This window comes from Myotis brandtii, unplaced genomic scaffold, assembly GCF_000412655.1.
Source record: "Myotis brandtii unplaced genomic scaffold, ASM41265v1 scaffold68, whole genome shotgun sequence".
Lineage (NCBI taxonomy): Eukaryota > Metazoa > Chordata > Mammalia > Chiroptera > Vespertilionidae > Myotis > Myotis brandtii.
In genome coordinates, this window is record NW_005370657.1 from 1512061 (window position 1) to 1525837 (window position 13777).

General features: G+C 56.4%; 1 protein-coding gene across 5 annotated transcripts in view; it reads left to right on the plus strand.

Annotated features, from left to right (window-relative positions):
* The window catches only part of SH2D3C (SH2 domain containing 3C), a 28251-nt gene extending 16132 nt beyond the window's left edge, over nucleotides 1–12119 (plus strand). For all 5 annotated transcript variants that reach the window (XM_005881449.2, XM_005881451.2, XM_014529354.1 and 2 more), the window contains 9 exons: nucleotides 2492–2620; nucleotides 3686–4140; nucleotides 5371–5495; nucleotides 6698–7233; nucleotides 8428–8543; nucleotides 8974–9145; nucleotides 9899–10010; nucleotides 10371–10577; nucleotides 11513–12119. In XM_005881449.2, coding sequence (XP_005881511.1) covers nucleotides 2492–2620; nucleotides 3686–4140; nucleotides 5371–5495; nucleotides 6698–7233; nucleotides 8428–8543; nucleotides 8974–9145; nucleotides 9899–10010; nucleotides 10371–10577; nucleotides 11513–11688 — 2028 coding nt within the window. In that variant the 3' untranslated portion in view covers nucleotides 11689–12119. The remainder of the gene's footprint in view (nucleotides 1–2491; nucleotides 2621–3685; nucleotides 4141–5370; nucleotides 5496–6697; nucleotides 7234–8427; nucleotides 8544–8973; nucleotides 9146–9898; nucleotides 10011–10370; nucleotides 10578–11512) is intronic.
* The last annotated feature ends 1658 nt before the right edge of the window (nucleotides 12120–13777 follow it).

Genomic DNA, 13777 nt, shown 5'->3' on the forward strand with positions numbered 1-13777 from the left:
CTGTGGGAGGGAGAGGGGGCACCCCAACGTCACCTCTGGGAGCTCCTAGGGGTGAGCGTCCAGCTGCCACCCCCGGGACTCGGGACTGTGGGGGCTGCCGTCCCGGCCCTGCCTTCTCCGCAGGAGGGAGCTGGCTAGGGCACGGGGTGTCAGGAGTTGGGGTCCCGGTGTCCTGCTGGTCCTCCGCGCGCACTCGGGTCCCTGAGGCTAACCCGGCATCCTGGCTCCCCATTGTACCGGGCGCTGGGCTGGGGTCAGGAGCGCTGTGAGGGCGGGAGGCTGAGAGGGTGCAGCGGTGCCCGGAGCTGGGGCCAGGGCGCCCGCCGCCCTCCTGCACTCTGCGTGGGCTGGGCGCGCTCCGGGCGCGGGGCTCTCGGCTCAGCTGGCCGGGCAGTGCGGGAGGACGTGGTGGCGGCGAAAGGGTTAAACGGAAGGGGGTGGAGGGGAGGACCCGGACCCCGCCTCTCTGCGGAGCATCCTCTGGGATGGCTTTGCTCGGGGTTAGGAGACTTGGGGAACTAGAAGGGCCTGGTGGGCGCCGGCTGGTGGGAAGAGGCTCTGACCCGGGGTCTCCGCGCTTTTGCCTCCCGGGTCCCTGGGGGACGCCGGGCGCATCACCTCTGCGCTCCCCGGGCTCACACACGCTCCCAGCCCGCCTGAACGACGGCCGCGGCTGAGCGCAGCATCCCGGCGCCGGCCAATCAGGCACGCGCAGGCCGGGAGGCGGTGAGATCATCTCCAGCCAATAGCAGGGCGCTGAGCATCGGGGATGCTGCATTCGCGCCCCAGCCCTCCCCCTCCCGGGAGCTGGGGACCCCCGGGTGGAGGGTGAGGTGGAGGGCACAGGGACCTTAGGGTTATCCACCTTCGGGTGTGCGGGAGGTCCCCCCAGGTTCTCCCAGACTATTGATTATGGCTGGAAAAGTGGAGCCCAGTCTTCCACCCCCATTGACGGATGAGGCTACCCAGGCCCAGAGAGGGAAAGTAATTGACTCAAGGTCACACAGTGGCAGGCAGAGTCTGGGGCCAGGGTCTTTCGCACACAGCCCCTCCCCTTCTTTGTCCCATGTTCCTCTTGCTCTAGATGTGGTACTGGGGCAAGTTCTCAGTTGGATGCTCTTTGTCAAGGAGAAGGACCCCAGAAGGCCTGTGTCCGCTTCCCTCCTCAGGGTGTGGTGTGGTGTAAGGAGTAGGTGCTCCTGGGGGAGACTCCACCTGGGCCAAAGCCAGGCCCTTTAGTGCCACCCTCACCGGACCTGCATCTGGCCAGTTCTGGGCTAGATCTGTCAGTCCTGGAGCAGTCATTGTTGGAGCCTGGAGTTGGGGGAAAGAAGAGGAAGCAATGTCACATGTCCTCTCAGTGAGGAGGACATCTGTGGTCTCGCCACAGTACTCCGGAGCAGCGGTCACCAGCCGGCGGTCCGCGGACCACTGGTGGTCAGTGAGGTCCGAAAGGTTGGCGACCGCTGCTCTGGAGTATTGTCTCCTTTCATCTTAGCAACTTGGTGAGGCAGCTTTTATCATCATACCCATCAAACGAGGCCCAGAGAACTCACATGGCACAGCGAGGATTGGGCTGGGCTCTGTGGTGGGGGTGCACCTGACAGCAAGGGCTCCCTCCCATTTCCCTTAGGTCTCCAACCCCAGGCACAGTGACCAGGAAACCAGAACTCCCCCCCTTCGGGCAGGTGGAAGGGGGGAGTCCTGGGCATTATCTCCAGTGAGTGACCTTGGGCTTCCCTGCCGGGGTGCCGTTTCCCCATCGGGCAAGAATTGCTTGAGATGGCGAGGAGGAAAGGGCCTTGGGGATCCTAAAGGACAACACAGATTTGTGTATGTGGAGGCCCCGGCTCCCCTGTTTACAGCTGCCTCTCTTGCCATTCTACTGTATAATTCACCATCCCAGAATGTTTCTTTGTCCATCCAGCCCTGTTTCGGTCCATGCCTTTGCCAGGGTACCTGCTGCCTTACCTCCCAGATCTACCTGTAGCACTCATCCCTCCCCCGACTTCAAGACCAGTTGGTTGTCCTTGGTGCATAATGAGAGTTCTGTTATTGCCATCTCGCCCAGGAAGGCTTCCTAGACCTCTCCACCTCGCCCAGACTTCATCTTCCTTCTGAAAGCCTGCGTGCTCTTTGCCGCTGTCCAGTACTGTGGTGCTGACCGCAGTCTACTCAAATGTTCCCGTGGTTTTTTCTCTCCTCTTAGTTGGGGCTTCCTTGAGGACATAGCCTGGGTTGTTTATTGCCTCACTTACTCACCCGTGGCACATAGTACAGGGCATGCAACACAGTAGGCACGGTTTGGTGGAATTCACTGTGATTTCTTTACTTCTGCCAGGACGGGGACTCCTGGGTGAGGACCTGGCTGGCACCTGTGCCTAAGAGCTCCCGGGGTCCCAGGATGAAAGGGTTCACCTGGTGTAGGATGGGGAGGGGGAGAAGACACAGGGCTTTGGATCGGTTGCCAATTCTTGCTGTCTCTGCCCAGTTTTCCAAGGAGAAGTACATCCTGGACTCATCGCCTGAGAAACTACACAAGGAGTTGGAGGAAGAACTCAAACTCAGCAGTACAGATCTCCGCAGCCACGCCTGGTACCATGGCCGCATCCCCCGAGAGGTGAGTGGGCTCGGAGCTGGGGCCTCATCTCCAGACCCTTCCCCCACTGCTCAGCCAGCCCCAGCCCAGAGAGGCTCTGGGTTCAATCACAGGGGACTACTGGGATGAGGTGTAACTATGCCATTTACTGACTGTGCAACCTTGAACACGCCACTTGACCTCTCTGAGCCTGAGTTTCTTCATCTATAAAATGGAGGATAATAATAGTACCTACTTCACAGGGCTGTTGTGAGAATTAGATGAAATAATTCAGGTAAAGTGCTTAGCATGATGTCTGACATACAGCGAGCTCAATGAACATTGTCCTTTGTTGTCGCTGTTATTTGTTTTTTAATGTTATAGGGTTTGTACATCAGCCTCCTGTGTGTTTGGTTAGCGAGTATCAGTCCTTAGGCTACTCAGTTTTGGCAAAGTTGAGCTTCTAGGCCAGCAGTCGCCAACTGGTGGTCCGCAGACCACGGGTAGTCCGTGAGTTCCGAAAGGCTGGCGACCGCTGGTTTAAGGAAACCTTTGGAGCAGCGGTTGCCAACTGGTGGTCTGCGGACCACTGGTGGTCCTTGAGTTCCGAAAGGTTGGCGACCGCTGTTCTGAGCTGAGGCTCAGACTGGGGCAGATGGTCCCCTGTTTCCTCTCTCAATCGCACTGTAAATCTTTGTCAAGAATCAACTCTGCCAGGCCCTGTGCTGGGCTCCAAGGATGCAGAGGAAGCAGGGGCTGGTGGTCTAGGGCAGGCGCTGACAGGAGGCAGTCAGAGCTCAGTGGGAGAAGTGCAAGAATGAAGTGCCTAGCGGGGACTGTGGGGGAGCCTCGAGGAGGGGCCATTGTGAGATGGATAGGAGTTCACCAGGTGGGCAGGGTGGGCAGGATGGTCCAGGCAGAGAAAGCAGTGGGAGGGTACCCAGATATGCCAGGGCCTGGACTTTTGGAGGAGCGAGGATTGGGAGTTCACTCTGCCCAGCGTGAGCCCTGAGGAGGCGTCGGTGTGAGACCTGAGTTCCCCAGACCCCCTGTTCCTGTGACTTCATCCAGGGTCTTATGGCCTGCCTCTGAACATCCACCCTGCAGGTGTCCGAGACCCTGGTGCAGCGCAACGGCGACTTTCTCATCCGGGACTCGCTCACCAGCCTGGGCGACTACGTGCTCACCTGCCGCTGGCGCAACCAGGCCTTGCACTTCAAGATCAACAAGGTGGTGGTGAAGGCGGGCGAGAGCTACACCCACATCCAGTACCTGTTCGAGCAGGAGAGCTTCGACCACGTGCCCGCCCTCGTGCGGTACCACGTGGGCAGCCGCAAGGCCGTGTCGGAGCAGAGCGGCGCCATCATCTACTGCCCCGTCAACCGCACCTTCCCGCTGCGCTACCTGGAGGCCTGCTATGGCCTGGGCCAGGGCGGGGGCAAGGCGGCTGGGCCCGCCAGCCCTGCGGGCCCCAAGGGCAGCCACATGAAGCGGCGCAGCGTCACCATGACCGACGGGCTCACCACCGACAAGGTCACCCGCAGCGATGGCTGCCCCACCAGGTAAGCAAGGACCCTAATTCTGCCTCAGTCTCCCCGTTTGTCAAGTGGGCGTGTCAGTCATGAGCGCGCTGGTGAGAAAGGGGAGGCCGGGCACACTGACCTGGGGAATGACTGCCCTGGAGCCTTAGTGCCATGTTGTGCGGCACAGGGCTCACTCAGCCCCCTGGGGGGGGGGCTGGCTCTTGCCTCTCCCTCCCCACCTACCCCCCCCCCTACCCCTTCCCTATCTACCTCTCCCCCACCTACCCCCTTCTCTACCTACCCTCCTCCCCACCTACCTCCCTTCCTCATCTACCTCTCCTGCCCTCCTTCCCCCCCTACCTCTCCCTCCCCACCTGCCCTCCCACCCCACCTAGCTAGGCCAAGGCAGGCATCAGAGTGGAGGGCTTTGCTGTGCAAACCACCACACAAGGAATGGAATCTTGATGAGACGCCATTGCCTCTGGGGCTGGGTGAGACCAGGCCTGGTCCCAGGAGCAGCCACAGCAGCGAATCATCCCCGGGGCCTCCTGGGCACCTAGCCTGTGCCGAGTGCTCTCCCTGCTTGTATCCTCAACTCCGGTCGCCCTGGGTGGTGGCTCCTGTCCATTCCCCCACTTGATGGAGGAGGAAATAGGCCCAGAAAGGGGCAGCAGCTCGCTAGTAAGTGGTGAGACAGATTCAAACCCAGGTCTGCACTCCAGTCAGTGCTCCTAATTCCTGTGGCTTCCCTGGCTGTTTGCAAAGAGACCGGCTGTTCTGAGCCACTAGCACTTGGACGGTCTCATCTCCCTGGGCTGGGCTGGGCGCTGCCCGCCAAGGAATTGATGGCTGGATACCCTGCGGCAGCAGCCACTTGGCCTGTGGTTTGGAAGCAGTGACTGTAATGGTGCCAAGAGCCACAGGCCCTGTGTGCCCAGGCATCTAGCAGAGTGTGGGAGGAGGGCCCCGCTTGGTCAGCCTGACTCCCCTGGGCTTCCCATGCTTCCCACCAGCCCCATCCCTGACAGTTGTCCGAGCTGGGGGCAAGGTTCCCAGAAAAGAGAGCATGTGCGCAGGCTGCGGCCTGCAGAAGCCGTCCTCCTCGGGGCTGTTTTTGTACCTGCTCATTGGGAGGTTGGGCTTGATCATCTCCGAGCCTTCTCTGCCTCTGAAGTTCAGTAGTTCTGGGATGGAAGCAGAGGTGGGGGTCCTAAGGTTGGCTGAGGACCCGAACTGGGCTCTCTGTTCACGAAGATGTCTGCTCCACAGCACAGCACTGCCCCACCCCCGGGAATCCATCCGCAACTGTGCGCTCAGCATGGACCAGATCCCAGACCTGCACTCGCCTATGTCCCCCATCTCCGAGAGCCCCAGCTCCCCCGCCTACAGTACCGGTATGGACAGCAGCGGGCAGAGGGGCCAGTTGGGGGATCTGGTGGCAATGATTGTGTGTGTGTGCACGTGCTTTTGATGAGTTCTGTTACTGTGTGTGATTATGTGTTTTTCTACCTCTTTTCTGAGAGCGATGCCCTGTAAAAATTTACTCTAAGAACCTGCTAGCAGAGCTATTTTTTAAAAATACATTTCTTTATTGATTTCAGAGAGGAAGGAAGAGAGAGATAGAAACATCAATGATGAGAGAGAATCATCAATCAGCTGCCTCCTGCACGCCCCCTACTGGGGATCGAGCCCGCAACCCAGGCATGTGCCCTTGGCGGAATCGAACCTGGGACCCTTCAGCCCACAGGCCGACGTTCTATCCACTGAGCCAAACCGGCTAGAGCTCTAGCAGAGCTATTGATGTTGACATACAAACAGTTCCACAGCTTGCTCATTGCAATGGTTTGAGTCCCTAAACACGGACCACAAACTTTGTCATAACTATCCCCCTTCAAATCAACAGGCCTGAGTGTGAAAGTTAAAATCCCTTGTCAGAAATGATCAATTGGACAATTTCTAAGCAACATGGTGGACGCAATACCCAGGAGCCAGGTTTTACCAGCTCTCCCGCTTGCTGGCTGGGCGGCCTGGGACAGGTCAGCTCACCTCTCTGAGCCTCAGTTTTCTCACCTGCAGAACGAGGATCATAAAAGTACTTACTCCACAGGACACTGAGGAGGTTAAATGGACCAATGTGCCAAGAAGGATCTCGCAGGCAGCAAGGGCTCAATTAGCATCACCTGTAATTTTGATGATGGTTTTACTGTTGTTGACCAGTGTATCTCCAACATATTGCCAGCTCCTGGCACACAGGAACTCACTAAACCATCATTACTAATCCACCGAGAAAAAATTCCACGTGGCACCCTGAACTCCAGCAAGTGCTTAGCTTCCCTGAGTCGCTGAAAAAAAAATAGTCCCGTGCTTCCCCAAGGCTGCGACAGCTTAGGGTGGGCGTGTGCAGACCCCTGGGGGCCAGTGATGGCCAAGCCTCGCTGAGGGCTGTTCCTTTTGCTGGCGCCCGCTGGGCCTGGACTGTGTTGGAAGCAGGGATGTCCCCTGTAGGGTAGATGGAGGCTGTCCTTCGGGAAGGGGGTGGGGGCACGGCACTGGGTGGAGCCATGGTAACCAGTGCTCTCCTTTTCTCTCCCTGCAGTGACCCGTGTTCATGCCGCCCCCGCAGCCCCCTCAGCCACAGTGCTGCCTGCCTCCCCGGTCACCCGCCGCTCCAGTGAACCCCAGCTGTGTCCCGGAAGTGCCCCAAAGCCCCCTGGGGAGTTGGACAAGGGCCCTTATGCCAGTCCCTCCCACACCCTCTGCAAGGCCTCCCCCTCACCATCGCTCAGCAGCTACAGCGACCCGGACTCTGGCCATTACTGCCAGCTCCAGCCTCCTGTCCGTGGCAGCCGTGAGTGGGCAGCAGCTGAGGCCTCCAGCCGGCAGGGCAAGAGCTACGGAGAGAGGCTAAAGGAACTGTCAGAAAATGGGGCCCCCGACGGGGACTGGGGCAGGGCCTTCACAGTCCCCATCATAGAAGCCACCTCTTCCTTCAACCCAGCCACTTTCCAGTCACTGCTGATCCCCAAGGATAACCGGCCCCTGGAGGTGGGCCTCCTGCGCAAGGTCAAGGAGCTGCTGGCAGAGGTGGACGCCCGGACGTTGGCTCAGCATGTCACCAAGGTTGACTGCCTGGTAGGTGCTCGGTGCACCCTGGGACAGGGGCAGCACCCCGGCCCCTGGCTTTAGGACTGGGATCAGGGTAGTGAGGAGCTGGCCCCTAAATTCCCCAAACATAGCCAGTGGGGCTGGATTCTGGCTTCATGGCTGTCCTTTACTTGCTGTGTGACCCTGGGCTGATCACTTTGCCTCTCTGGGCCTCCATTTTCCCCTTTTAAAAAAGTTGGCCTGGCCTGTGGGGCTCAGTTGGTTGGGTGTCGTTCTGCGCACCAGGGAGTTGCAGGTTTGAAGGTTTGATTCCCGGTCAGAGCCCATGTCCAGGTTTTGTGTTTGGTCCCCGATGGGGGGCATGAAGGAGGCAGCTGATCGATGGTTCACTCTCACATGGATGCTTCTCTCTCTCCTCTCCCTTCCTCTCTCTCTTAAAAAAAAACCAATAGAAATGTTAAAAAATAAATTTATAGAGACTTAAAAAAAGCAAAAAGCAAGATATTGCTTCCTCCAGATGTCAGCTTGGCACTGGAACTGGGCAGTCCTGAAACCCAGTGGTGTCTGACTTCCTGGGGCACTGTTGAGTCTGGCTAAAGTCCGGGGCTGGTCCAGGGAATGTAAATGACCCAATTCCCCGCCCCCACACCCCCTGGTGGACAAAATAAGCAAAACTCATTACCTGGGCCCATAAGTTGTCAGAGCCCAGAGTGTTTGCTATGAACGAATCTTTGCTCATCTCAGAACCCCAGCTATCTCTGCACCTCACTTTCTCCCTCTGAAGTTTGGAGTGCACTGGTTACTGGGTCGCACTCGTCTCCAAGCTCAGGAAGCAAGAAGAGAGAGTGCAGGGATGTTCTATGAAGAGCACTAAGGTGTGAAGGGAGCAGCCCTGGGTTCTAGGCCCTGTGTGTGACATTGGACTGACCCTTTCTCTCCTTGGGACTCAGGTTGGCCTTCTGGAATAAGGCAGTCCTTGGTCCTTAACCTTAACTGAGTATTTAACACGTCAGGCACCTCTGGGCATTTTCCCATTTATCCCTCATTTCGCAGATGAGGAAAAGAAGGTTCATTTGCTCCACCGCAGAGGGTTAGCAGTAGAGCTGGAATTCAAATCCGGCCTCCCGGCCAGGCTGCCCTCCTAGATAAAGCTTTCTGACTCCCAGATGGCTTGGGCCAGCCAAGACAGGAAATTAATCAGCCCTCTGGGCGTCCTTGCAGGTTGCTAGGATACTGGGCGTTACCAAGGAGATGCAGACCCTAATGGGAGTCCGCTGGGGCATGGAGCTGCTCACCCTCCCCCATGGCCGGCAGCTACGTCTAGACCTGCTGGAAAGGTAAGGAACACCCCCCCACACACACACACACACACCCCGCCCCCACGCTGGGGGACTCTCGTCCTTTGGCTTTGGCCAGCTGGCCAATCACAGTCTCTCAGCCTGGCTCCCAGGGGTTGTGGCCACGCCCCCTATCCCACTGACCAAGTGCAACTTGTCATTCTTTTGCTCCAAGCAGTTCTGGTTTCTCAAAGACCCAGTTCTTTAGGGATTCACCTTTGCATCCTCCTGACCAATCATAGTCCATGAATCTTTGCTCCGCCCATCAGCTATCTCACTCTGGCCACGCCCCCTGACCTCGTGGACTCTACTACCCCCCAGTTAGGGCTTTGCTCTCCACCCACTCGGTGCCTAACCCCTGGCAGTGGCAGGAACCCTCCCCCCTGGTCCCGCCCTTGGTCCCGCCCCCCTGACCTGGCCTCTGCGACAGGTTCCACACCATGTCCATCATGCTGGCTGTGGACATCCTGGGCTGCACCGGCTCTGCTGAGGAGCGGGCAGCGCTTCTGCACAAGACCATCCAGCTGGCCGCCGAGCTTCGGGGGACCATGGGCAACATGTTCAGCTTCGCTGCGGTCATGGGCGCCCTGGATATGGCCCAGGTACGGAGGGTCCCTGGCAGAGCGGGTTCAGGGGGACTGTCGCCCTGGGCTGGTTTCCTTCGGGATGGCTGTGTAGTGATTCCGGAAGAACTCAGCAGCATTGGGGAAAGGGCACCTGGAAGAGTGGGTTCTCTAAGTGCTGACCTGCTCCGACACCAAGTCTGCCCCTTCGCTGGGCCTCAGTCTTCCCACCTGTAAAATGTATGAGGTGCATATAGGAGTATCAGTCATTTAGTGAGCACTTACTGTATGCTGGGTGCTAGTGCTACACTAAGTATTTTACAAGCACGGATTCCTCAAAACAATCTCGAGGTAAATGTCTTTATTGTCCCCATTTTACTGATGGAGAAATTGAGGCAGAGCAGTACTTGCCTAAGGTCACACAGTCAGAGGCTGAAAAAGTTGGGATTAGAACCAGGTCTGTCTTAATTTCATAGCCCAAACCTCATCCACACTGCACTTCCTCTCCTATGCCTAGTAAATAGTAACAATGGGGTCCTACAGGCCGTGGGTCAGCTCCCAGCTCTACCACTTATTTCTGGAATGACCTTGGGCAAGTCATTCCCTTCTCTGAGCCTTAGTTTCCTCATCTGTAAAATGGGTTGTGGGAGGGCTTCATGAGGACTTAGCACCGTCCCTGATACATGAATGGTGATCGTAATAACCGCGCATCTGGGCATCCACGCGGCAGGGCGGCCTGTGGCCCTTGCTGGCCGCTTTCCTGGCTGGTCGCTCACAGTCTGGTCTCCCCAGATTGCCCGGCTGGAGCAGACATGGATGACTCTGCGACAGCGACACACGGAGGGTGCCATCCTCTACGAGAAGAAGCTCAAGCCGTTTCTCAAGAGCCTCAATGAGGGCAAAGGTACCCCCCATGTTGCTGTGTGACCTTGCACAGGTTTCAACCCTCTCTGGGCCCGGCAAGTCCTTCCGGTATGGAAGATGAGAGCTTGACTGAGCTCTGTGCGAGCTATTCTTGCACTCACTCTGCACCTGGCAGCTGTCAGCCCCGTCCAGGCGTGGCCCTTGGGGCCAGGCCAAGGGTGCCATAGATTTAGTTGAAAGAATCTGAAAGGAAAAGTCTGTCCAGAAGTCAGGAGCCCTGGGGGTTTTCTGGGACCTCAGGCAGGCCCCACCCTTTCCCCTTCTGTGTCTCAGTTTCTGGCCACAGTGGGCAGTGGGACCCCCCAGGGTCTCTGAGAGCCTGTTGTCTCCCTCCTTGCAGAAGGCCCACCGCTGAGCAACACCACATTTCCTCACGTCCTGCCGCTCATCACTCTGCTGGAGTGTGACACAGCCCCGGCCGAGGGTCCGGAGCCCTGGGGCAGCACGGAGCACGGCGTGGAGGTGGTGCTGGCCCACCTGGAGGCTGCCCGCACGGTGGCACACCATGGAGGCCTGTACCACACCAATGCCGAGGTCAAGCTGCAGGGTGAGTCCTTCGGGCCTGGGCCTCCCTCCATTTGCCTTGCTCTCCCCTTCCCTCCCAATGTTCATTCTCATTTTCCACCCCTCCTTCCTGCCCTGTCTCCCTGACTCATTTTTCTCATCCCTTTTCTTCCTCACTCATCATTTCAACAAGCAATTGTTAGTGGCAGGCACCAGGTAGACACAGATGATTCAAAGAGCATCAGAGCTGTGTGTCTTAGCTTCTCTGAGCCTCAGTTTTCTCATCTGTGAAGTGGGTGTTCTAACAGGCCCACTTTACAAGGTTGTTTGCAAAGTGCTATGCCTGGGGGCCTGGGGCTGAGACAGACCTGTCCTGCCTTCCAGGAGCTCTTAGCCCAGTCGAAAGGTAGAACTCTCATGAAAGGAGCAGAGAAAGTGGCTTCAGACGATCCATCTTTCACTGCTTTAGGCATTATTTAGTCATACAAGTTTACTATAGACAAATTGGAAATGAAAGCTGAGCAAAAATAAGCTAAAAAAGTCACCCACAATTACCCAGAGGTGAATGCTGTGAGCATTCCGGTGCACGTCTGTCCTTTATCTTCTTCAGAAAGAAAAAAACACACACACAAAAACACGTTTTTTGCACTGACTTACAAAACGTATATACGTTTCTTAGGAAAAATTTTGGAACTTGCAGAAAAACACGAAAAGGAAAAGAAAAGGCACTCAAGCTCCTCCCCCCCATTAACATTAATATTTTATCTTCCAGTCATTTTAAAATTATATGTTGTAAATAGTAGGGCAAAGACTAGGTACTAAACTGTGAGGCCATGTCTATCAATAAACCTTGCTGAATCCCTGGCAGAGCTGGGGGAGGTGTCCCTTGGAGGGGGCCCTGAGGGATGTGGTGGCTCCTGCGAGAGCCCCAGCCTCCCTAGCTGGGTGGTCCCCTAACCCCTGTGCCCCGCCCTGCAGGGTTTCAGGCCCAGCCCGAGCTCCTGGAGGTTTTCAGCACCGAGTTCCAGATGCGCCTCCTCTGGGGCAGTAAGGGCGCCAGCAGCAGCCAGGCCCGGCGCTATGAGAAGTTTGACAAGGTTCTCACCGCCCTGTCCCACAAACTGGAGCCTGCCGTCCGCTCCAGCGAGCTGTGACCCCCGTGGACCCTTCCCCTCTGCAGCTGCGGGCAGCATCCGGGACAGAGGGGCACAGACCTTTCTCCAGAGCACCCCAGGGACACTGTGACCAGCCCAAGAATGTACCGGACTCCACGCCAAGATCGCCCTTGCGCCCCCGGGGTTCTGCGTGGATTCTGGGCTCCGTCCCACCTGCTACATGCTCACCACGTCTCCTTCAGGAAGAACCAGGATCCCTGTTCCTCCCTCCAGCTCTGCCTCTCCCCGTCCTGCTGAGGTGCCCTGTGTTTGAGCCATGGGAGGCTCCTCACGCCTCCTCACTCTCCTCCAGGCATCTGCTCCCCACCGACACCAAGGCCTCCATCTGGCTGTAAATAAGTCTCCGTTCTGTAAATAGATGTACAGAAGCCATGCTCTTTCTTTCATATAATAAACTTTTATGTCTCTTTTTTCTGTCTCTCAGGAGGCCCTGAGGTGGAAGGAAGCATCTTTTCTCAGGCGAAAGGGGGGGAAAAATCCATTTCACAAATATTTATTTAGCACCTGGGACATTCCAGATTGTACCAGGAGCCGGAGTTACTGCTAATGCTGAACCCCAGTCCCTGCCTGGAGGAGATCACAGCCAGTGGGGGAGATAAACAGCCGATTTCAACCAGTGGGAGAAATTCTGCCTGCCCCCCTCCTCCTCCACTCCCTGCCCCCAGGAAGCCATAGCAAAGGTTCCCCAAATGCACCAGGAGGGATCCCAGATGTGTGGGATGGAAGGGCTTTTGAAATCTAGGAATCTGCCTCTCTGGGAACCCGAGAACTGTGTCCTGGGTCACAGCAGCGGAATGAGGGAGGCTGGAACTTGGGTGTCCTGACTGGAGTTGTTTTCTCTCCTCAATAACGGGAACCACTAAGCTTCAGGCTTTGAAACGTGGCCTCAGAAGTGGTGTGTGTGTGTGTGTGTGTGTGTGTGTGTGTGTGGAGTGGGGTAGATAATCTTTGAAAAGGGACATGAACACGGTTGTCTTGATTCTATAGGTGGGAGGGGTAGACCATGTGGACCAGGCAGAGCCCTGCCAGGATGGAAGTCTGGGGAGCCCATTCACTGAGTGTGAAACATATGGGGTCCTTTCTGTTCTGAATCCCTTGACAGAGAGGCTGGGTAACACAGTGCATTAGATCTTTGGCGGCAGCCAGACTTGGGTTCAGTTCTATTGTTTACTAGCTGAGTAACCATGGACATCAGGCTTAACCTCTCGGGTTCCCATTTCTACCTCAATAAAATGGGAACGATAACAGAATCAGTCTCTTAGGATTGGTGTTGAAGCAGTTAGCGCATAGTAGTTGCTAGGTAAGGAACCACTATGTTTTATGCATGATGGATTGTCAATGATCATTTATTGATTACTTTAATCCAAAACACTTTATGTGCTTGTACCTCATTGAAATATCACCATTTTTCTGTATGATAGGTACTGTTATCACATAGGATATATAAGGTACCTAATACTAATGGCACACAGTAGGTGCTCACCAAAAGCTATTAGTATTCTTAAATATGAAAGGCCCAGCTGTAGTGATTCAGTGGTTGAGCATCGGCCTATGAACCAAGAGGTCACAGTTTGATTCCCAGGTTGTGGGCTCGATCCCCAGTGTGGGGTTTGCAGGAGGCAGCTGATCAATAATTCTCTCTCATCGTTGATGTTTCTATCTCTCCCTCTCCCCTTCTTTCTGCAATCAATAAAAACATATTTTTAAAAAAGCATGAAAAAGGCGCTTTACAAGGTGTAAGGTGCCACACAAGTTTTCACTACAATTGTTACATTACCCTTGTGGTCATAATTCCTTATTATTTTTTTGGAACTACTGCTATGGTCCCCAGTTACCATGGTTATGGAAACGCGGCCCTCCATCCCGAATTGGACAGCTCGCGGGCTCCCCCTGGAGGCCACCTCCCGGTCCTGCAGCGGGACGACTGGGCGGGCCTTTGAGAGGGGCGAGAGGGGCGCCGGGAATTGTAGGCCAACGGAGGTGGCTGCCGCGGAGCGATGCACGCCGGGAGCTGTAGTTCTCGGGAGAGGCGGTTGGCGGCCCCAGACCTAGCTCGGGCCTCACCCGG